This window comes from Balaenoptera acutorostrata, chromosome X, assembly GCF_949987535.1.
Source record: "Balaenoptera acutorostrata chromosome X, mBalAcu1.1, whole genome shotgun sequence".
Classification (NCBI taxonomy): domain Eukaryota; kingdom Metazoa; phylum Chordata; class Mammalia; order Artiodactyla; family Balaenopteridae; genus Balaenoptera; species Balaenoptera acutorostrata.
In genome coordinates, this window is record NC_080085.1 from 114,763,044 (window position 1) to 114,772,094 (window position 9,051).

General features: G+C 36.1%; 1 protein-coding gene across 1 annotated transcript; it reads left to right on the forward strand.

The window, feature by feature from the left end:
- The first annotated feature begins 4,603 nt into the window (after positions 1-4,603).
- LOC102999243 (hypoxanthine-guanine phosphoribosyltransferase-like) lies at positions 4,604-8,796 on the forward strand. Its single transcript, XM_057537697.1, has 2 exons — positions 4,604-4,619; positions 8,085-8,796. Exons 1-2 carry the CDS (start codon positions 4,604-4,606, stop codon positions 8,618-8,620), a joined length of 552 nt encoding a protein of 183 aa, XP_057393680.1. The 3' UTR covers positions 8,621-8,796.
- The last annotated feature ends 255 nt before the right edge of the window (positions 8,797-9,051 follow it).

Here is a 9,051-nt window from a genome sequence, read left to right on the forward strand (position 1 = left end):
TGCACTTTTAAATGTAGCATTCTCGGAGAGGCCGTTGGGCTGCGAGCAGGCTCAGAGTGCTGTGAGTGTTGTGACAGGAAGGGGGCTTTCTCAAGGAATTTCACTCTTAGCTGGAGGCAGTGCGCTCAGGTCCCCCCACCCCCATCCAGGCACCCCCCCCCACCCACAGCAGGGCACACTTCTGTTTGCTTGAATTGATGCACACTCAAGGGCATGTGTGCTGCCACGTGCTGATGATCAATAGCATCTGGGCTATCTGCTATTTGGTCAACGTCAAATCCAACTGGACTCACTCTAGCCCTCTTAAACTCGATTCCTTTCTTCAAAGAAAAAGAAGAAGAAAGAAAACACTTGCAACCCCTGGGGATTTTCTTTATTTCACAGGAGCACGATTTGAAAACCCTAGATGAAGCTTTGATAAACTGAGAAAAGCCATTCTCAAAAGTAAAAGGATTAAAGTTAGTCTCATATTGTACTAGAAATTTCATGGCTGAACTAGGAAAAGTTATGTATAATAATTGTAATTGTTTTGAATGTACGTGATGTAGAAATGAAAATTATATAAAAAGGAATATATGGAAAAGCTCAATTCCACTTCTGTCCCCTCTATTCTGTGTCCCCATACATCCCTATCAGTAACCAATTTTATTAGTTTTTTGTTGTTGTTATTTAGCCTTCAGTGTTTCTTTATGCAAATACTGTACAAGAAAATACGAATGTATTTCTCATACATATGTAGCATGCTGTTAAACTGTTTTGTGCCTTCCTTTTCTTACTTCATATATCATTGTTGATTTCTCTTTAGCTGTGCATGGAGAGCTTCCTGATTTTTTTACAGCTGCATAATTTTTCACGGTGTAGGTGAAATACAGTTGACTCAAATAATCCCCTATTTGTGGACATGGGTTGTTTCCAACTCTTTGCTTTTATAAACAAATTTGAAATGAATATCCTCATATATATGTCATTTTATATGTATGTCATTTTATCTGTAGCATAGATTTCCAGAAGTGGACTTGCTGGACAAGGGTAATGTACTGGTAATTTTTATAGCGACTTCTATTTCCTTCCATAAAGGTTGTTATGATTTGATTTGTGTCCCCCAAAATTCAAGTGTTTAAGTCCTAACCCCCAGTTACTCAGAATGTGACTCTATTTGGAGATAGGGTTTATAAAGAGGTAATTAAGTTGAAATGAGGTCATTAGCGTGTGCCCTAATCCAATATGACTAGTGTCCTTATAAGTAGAGGACATTAAGACATAGACATGTACAGAAGGAAGACCATGTGAAGACACAGGGAAGAGAAGATGGCCACTTACAAGCCAAGGAGAGAGGTCTCAGAAGGAGCCAACCCTTCCAGCACTTTGATCTCAGACTTGTAGCCTCCAGAACTGTGAGAAAATAAATTCAAATAAATTTCTGTTCTTATAAGCCACCTAGTGTCTGGTACTTCGTAATGGCACACATACCAACCTAATACAAGTGTTGTACCAACTTGCAGTCCTACTCGCAATGTATGAGCGCTCCTATTTTCCCCAAGCTCACCAACAGAGTACGGTGTCAAACTTTTTGATCTTAGACAAATTGATAAGTGAGAAAAAGAATCTCAGTGTAGTTTTAAATTTGAATTTTTCATATTATGAGAGAAGTTGAGTATCTTTTCAGATGTTTCAGGGTATTTTTTTTTTTTTTATAAACTATCTTTCCATGTAGTTCCACACACTTTTTGAAAAAAAATATTGGTTATTGTCTCTTTTCCTCAATCTCTAGGAACTCTTTAAAAATTAGGAAAATTAGCCCTTTGTGATATGAATTAATTACAAATATTTTCCCCATTTATCCTTTGTCTTTGCTTATGGTGTATGTGTATGTCTTATTTGCCATGAGAAATTATTTATTTTGGTGAAGTGAAATTTGTCAATCAGGTTTTAAATGGCCTCTGGATTTGTGTCATAATTAGAAAGGCCTGCTTCACTTCAAGCTTTACCGTTAGTACTTTTATGGCTTCATTTTTAAAAATTTAAATCTTTGATCGCTTTAGATTTTATCTTGATATATGGTGTGAAGTATGGATCAAATTTAATCTTTTTCCAAATAGCTACCCAGTTGTCCTGATGTCATTGATTAGAAAGTTCATTTATACCCCCATCAATTTGAGAAGATGCCTATATCATATATTAAATTGCCATATGCATTTGGGCCTGTTTTTGGATTTTTGTTTCCTTCCATGTACTAGTTTCACATTGGTTTAAGTTTTGAGGCTCTAGAGTATGTTTTAATATCCAATAAGGCTGCTCTACTCCACATTGCTCTATATTTACAAAGTTTTCCCTGCTATTCTTGTTTACTTATTTTTCTATATAAGCTTGTACAGTTCAGGAAAAGAATCAGGTATATTTATAAAGATGTGTTAAAAATTATAAATTTATTTATGGAAAACATATCTTTCTGATGGTGAGTCTTCTTATTCATAGGGCATGTATGTCAATTTGTTCAGGTCTACTTTTATGTCCTTTTCTAGAATGTTGTATTTAATATAAATTTTCAAACATATACAGAACCAAAGAGTTTAGTACAGTAAACTCCCATACATTCATAATCCAGATTAAAAACTGTTATGAGATGAACTGTGTTCCTCCCAAATTCATATATTGAAGCCCTAACCCTCAGTACCTCAGAATGTGACTGTATTTGGAGAGAGGGCCTTTAAAGAAATAAGTAAGTTCAAATGAGGCCTTTAGGATGGGCCCTAATCCAATCTGACTGGTGTTCTTATAAGAAAAGAAAATTTTTACACTCGAGAGAGACCAGGGATGCGCACACACAGAGGAAAGTTCGTGAGAGGGCACAGTGAGAGGGCAACCATCTGCAAGCCAAGGAGAGAGGCCTCAGAAGAAACCAAGCCTGCCAACACCTCGATCCTGGATTTCTAGCCTCCAGAATGGTGAGAAATAAATTTCTGTTGTTTAGGCCATTTAGTCTGTGGTATTTTTTAAAAATTAATTAATTAATTAATTAATTTTTGGCTGCATTGGGTCTTCGTTGCTGCACGTGGGCTTTCTCTAGTTGCGGTGAGCAGGGGCTACTCTTCGTTGCGGTGTGTGGGCTTCTCATTATGGTGGCTTCTCTTGTTGCAGAGCACGGGCTCTAGGCGTGCAGGCTTCAGTAGTTGTGGCATACGGGCTCAGTAGTTGTGGCTCGTGGGCTCTAGAGCGCAGGCTCAGTAGTTGTGGCGCACGGGCTTTGTTGTTCTGCAGCATGTGGGATCTTCCCGGACCAGGGTGCAAAACCGTGTCCCCTGCATTGGCAGGCGGACTCTTAACCACTGTGCCACGAGGAAAGTCCCATACTACTTTTAAACTTTCTTTCTTCACTGATCTGTACAACATGGACATTTTTCCATATTAGTACATTAGATCTATCTAGTTTTTTTTTAATGCACTATTGTATATTTTCTCAGTTCCTTTATTAATAGACACTTGGGTTGTTTTCCCTTATGAACAATACTGCAATAAACATCCTTGTACATAAATCTTTGCACATTTGTGGCGACGTCCCTGTAGGATAAATTTCTAGCGCTTGAAATGGTGGATCACCGGGTCTGAAAATTTATCTTTTAATAGATACTATCAAGTTGCCCTTTGAAAATGTTATACCAATTTTCACTTTCAGCAAGAGTGTGCTAGCTAATACATCCAATGAAACATTAAATAATAGTGCCAATAATGGGCATCATTTCCTTTCTCCTGACATTAGCAGGAATGCTTCCAGGGTTTCCCCATTAAGTAAAACTCTGGCTTTTGAAGGAGACATTTTCAAAAGTACATTTAAATCTGATTGGGTAAGAATCCCAAAACACCACCTTTTGTCTATATTGAACCGACTTATCCTATGTCACTAAATAAATAGGCTGGTAAAATTAGACCAACGAAATGCTGTCATCTGATGGACAAGAGAGCATACCTTTGCTAATATTTTGACAGCTCACAGCACAGTCTCCACAACAACTCCAAGTGAAGAGTCAGCTGCAAGGCTGGTGGAAAAAGCTGTAGCTCTGGTGACCAAAGAATCTATTTAAAATCTTACCAGCAATGTGACCTGAGACAGGTCACTTCAGCTCCCTGTGCCTCAGTTTCCTAACTTATAAAGTAAGGTGACAATTCTAATTCATAGAGTTGTTGTGAGAAAGAAAAGATCTAGATATATGAAATCATAAAATTCAGTGCCTGGCAGACAGTAGGCACAAAATAAACGTTTGCTGAACGGGTGAGTATCAAGGAAATAAATATAAATAATTCACTGTTTGCTGAAGTTTAAAATGGTAAATGAAGAATTTCTCTCTTTTCCTCTCTCTTTTTCCACCTAGACTTCATTCCTTCAGTTATTACTGGCAAAATGTTACTAATTGACTGTGATCCAAAACAGGAAACTGTCTTAAAGGAAATTTTCATATTCTACTTTAAAGTAAAAATCCAAAGTTGGGCTCACCCCTGGAAAAATTAGCCTGGCCAGTCTGTCTTCTCTTTAGTCCCTCCACACATAAGAAGGTGGAGAGGGAGCGCTGAGCAGGAGGCCAGAATAGGAGCAAAAGGAGATTGGGCGATGGATCCCAGGGTTGGTGAGCTAGGATGTAAATGGAAGAGTATACTAGATAGCTTTTACACTTACCATTTAAAAATAAACCTAAATCAAAAATAAAAATAAAAAGCACCACATCACTGTTTTTTCCTAAGATCCAAAGGGTGAACTGTGATATGACTTTAAGGGTAAGAGTTAAGAATTCTGACCAAAATTAGGGCCCCAGTTCCTGGCATTTCATCATTAGTATCTTATTTCTTTGGGGTTAAAGACTATTCTTTTTCAAAAGTTCCTTATTTTTTCCAGCTTTATTGAGATATAATTGACATAAAACAGTGTTTAAGTTTAACGTGTACATGTGATTTGATACACTTATACATTGTAAAATGTTTACCTCAGTAGGGTTAGTTATCACCTCCATTACCTCATGTAATTACCATTTCTTTTTTGTGATGAGAACATTTAAGATCTACTCTCTTAGCAACTTTCAATCATATAATACAGTATTGTTAACTATAGTCACCATGCTATACTTTAGATCCCCAGGACTTATTCATGTTATAAGTGGAAGTTTGTACACTTTGACCAACATCTCCCCATTCCCACCCCGCCAGCCACTTACAACCACCATTCTACTTTGTTTCTGTGAGTTTGAGTTTTATAGATGCTACATATAAATGATATCATACAGTATTTGTCTTTCTCTGTCTGACTTATTTCACTTAATGCCATCAAGGTCCATCCATATTGTTGCAAATGGCAGGATTTCCTTCTTTCTCATGGCTCAATAATATTCCCTTGTGTATATATGCCTCATTTTCTTTATCCATTTATCTGTAGACTGACGTTAAGGTGGTTTCTGTATCTTGGTTATTGTGAATAACATGGCAACGAACATGGGAGTGCAGTATCTCTTTGAAGACTTGATTTCATTTCTTTTGGATATGTACCCAGAAGTGAGATTACTGGATCATATGGTAGTTCTATTTTTAATTTTTTGAGGAAGCTTCACACTGTTCTCCATAGTGGCTGCACCAATTTACATTTCCACCAATAGTGCACCAGGGTTTCCCTTTCTCCACATCCTTGCCAAAATTTATCTCTTGTCTTTTTTATAATAGCCATTCTAACAGGTGTGAGGTAACATCTCATTGTGGTTTTGATTTGCATTTCCCTGATGACTAGTGATACTGAACATCCTTTCACGTACCTGTTGGCCATTTGTGTATCTTCTTTGGAAATGTGTCTACTCAGTTCCTCTGCTCATTTTTTAATCAGATTTTTTGTGTGTTTGTTTTTGCTATTGAGTATTACGAGTTCCTTCTATGTTTTGGATATTAACTCCTTACCAGATATATGATTTGCAAATATTTTCTTACATTCCATAGGCTGCCTTTTCATTTTTTTAATTATTTCTTTTGCTGTGCAGAAGATTTTTAGTTTGATGTAGTCCCACTTGTTTACTTTGGCTTTTGTTGCTTGTGCTTTCAGTGTCATAGCCCCCAAAATCATTGCCAGAACCACTGTCAAGGGGCTTTTCCTCTATGTTTTCTTCTAGAAGTTTTATAGCTTTAGATCTTATGTTTAATTCTTTAAATCCATTTCAAGTTAACATTTTGTGAGTGGTGTGAGATAGGGTCCATTTTATTCTTCTGCATGTGATTATCCAGTTTTCCCTATACCAATTATTGAAGAGATTATCCTTTCGCCATTGAGTATTATTGACTCCCTTGTCAATATTAGTTGGCTGTATAAGCAAGGGGTTATTTCTGGGTTCTTGATTCTGTTCCATTGGTCTTTGTGTCTATTTTTATGCCAGTACCACACTGTTTTGATTACCATACATTTGTAATAACATAGTTTGAAATCAAGAAGCGTGATGCCTCTCGCTTTGTTCTTTTCAGAATTACTTTGGTTCTTCAGGGGTTTTTGTAGTTCCATACAAATTTTAGTATTTTTTCTCTATTTCAGTGGAAAATGCCATCGGAATTTTGATAGGAATTGCATTGAATCTATAGATGGCTTTCAGTAGTATGGACATTTTAACAATATCAATTCTTCTAATACATGAACATTAGATGTATTTCCTTTTATTTGTGTCCTCTTCAATTTCTTCAAATTGAACAATCTCATGCAAAATGATTCAGTATTTTTGCAGATTATATTATATTATAAATTGTTACAAGTTAATAGCTAAAAATTCCCTGTGTTCTACAATGTATCCTTGTTGCTTATCTATTTTATTCATAGTAGTTTGTATCTGTTAATCCCTTACCCCTAGTTTGTTCCTCTCCCCTTTGGTAACCACTAGTTTGTTCTCCATATCTGTGACTCTGTTTCTGTTTTGCATATACATTATTTTTTAGGTTCCACATATAAGTGTTATTATACAGTATCTGTCTGACTTATTTCACTAAGCATGATATTCTCTAGGTTCATCCGCATTGCTGCAAATGGCAGAATTTCATTCTTTTTTATGGCTGAGTAATATTCCATTGTATATATATACTGCATCTTCTTTATATATTCATCTGTTGATGGGCACATAGTAATCTCTAATGGTTTTTCTAATTTCTGTGATATCAGTTGTAATATTTCCTTTTCATTTCTGATTTTATTTGTTTGAGTCTTCTCTCTTTAAATTTAGTCAGTTTTTGTTGTCTTCAAATAAAAAAACAGCTCTTAGTTTCATTGATCTTTTCTATTTTTTTTTCTTTTGGTCTCTATTTCATTTATTTCTGCTCTGATCTTTATTTCCTTTCTTCTACTAAATTTGGGCTTAGTTAATTCTTCTTTTTCTAGTTTTTTGAGGTGTAAAGTTAGGTTATTTATTTGAGATCTTTCTTTTTTCTTAATGTAAGTACCTATTGCTAAAGCTTCCCTCTTATAAGTGCTTTTGCAGCATCCTATAAGTTTTGGTATGTAATGTTTCCATTTTTGTTTGTTTTCAAGATATTTTTAAATGTTCCTTTTGATTTCCTCCTTGACCCATTGGTTGTTCAGAAGTGTGTTGTTTAATTTCCACGTTTGTGTGAATTTTCCAGTTTTCCTTCTGTTATTGATTCCTAGTTTCATACCTTTGTGGTCAGAAAAGTTACTTGGTATGACTTCAGCCTTCTTAAATTGGCTAAGAATTGTTTTGTGATGTGATCTTTCCTGGAGAATATTCCATGTGGAACTTGAGAAGAATATATATTCTGCTGCTGTTGAATGGAATGTTCTATATACGTCTGTTAGGCCCATTTGCTCTAAAGTATAATTCAAGTCCAGCATTTCCTTCTTTTATGTCTGGATGATCTATCTATTATTGAAAGTGGGGTTATTGAAGTCCCCTACTATTATTGTACTGTTGTCTATTTCTCCATTCAGATCAGTTAGTGTTTGCTTAATATATTGGATTAGCCAAAAATTTCGTTTGGGTTTTTCCATAAGATGTTATGGAAAAAGCTCATCCCAGACTGCCCTCAGCCCACACGCCAGCCAGCTCCATTATGGTGACCCACAGCCCCAGCACTGTGGACTGAATTGCTGGCTCAAGATGTGATGAAGGAGATGGGAGGCCATCACATCATGGGCCTCTGTGTGCTCAAGTGGGGCTATAAATTCTTTGCTGACCTGCTGGATTACATCAAAGCACCAAACAGAAATAGTGATAAATCTATTCCTATGACTGTAGATTTTATCAGACTGAAAATCTACTGTAATAACCAGTCAACAGGTGACATAAAAGTAATTGGTGGAGATAATCTCTCAACTTTAACTGGAAAGAACTTCTTGATTGTTGAAGATATAATTGACACTGACAAAACAATGCAAACCTTGCTTTCCTTGGTCAAGCAGCATAATCCAAAGATGGTCAAGGTTGCAAGCTTGCTGGTGAAAAGGACCCCTCGAAGTGTCGGTTATAGACCAGACTTTGTTGGATTTGAAATTCCAGACAAGTTTGTTATAGGATATGCCCTTGACTATAATGAATACTTCAGGGATTTGAATCATGCTTGTGTCATTAGTGAAACTAGAAAGGCAAAATACAAAGCCTAAGATGAGAGTTCAAGTTGAGTTTGGAAACATCTGGAGTCCCATTGAAGTCACCAGTAAAATTATCAAATGTTCTAGTTCTGTGGCCAGCTGCTTAGTAGAGCTTATTGCATGTATCTTCTAAGAATTGTATCTGTTTTGTATTTTAGAAAGGTCAGTTGCTGCATTCCTGAACTCTTTATTTGCACTGTGAGTCTATAGACTATCAGTTCCCTTTGGGTGGATTGCTGTTTGACTTGTGAATGAAAAATCTCTTAAACCACACCACTATTGAATGAAAATATTGAAATTGTATCTGTAAGAAACATTTAAAGAGATGAATATATTAGTTTTTTAACTGGGATTTTAATTTTTATATAATCAGGAAAGAACAGAAGTGATTGAATACTGTTAATTATACCACTGTGTGTTTAGAAAAGAAGCAGTTTCATAAC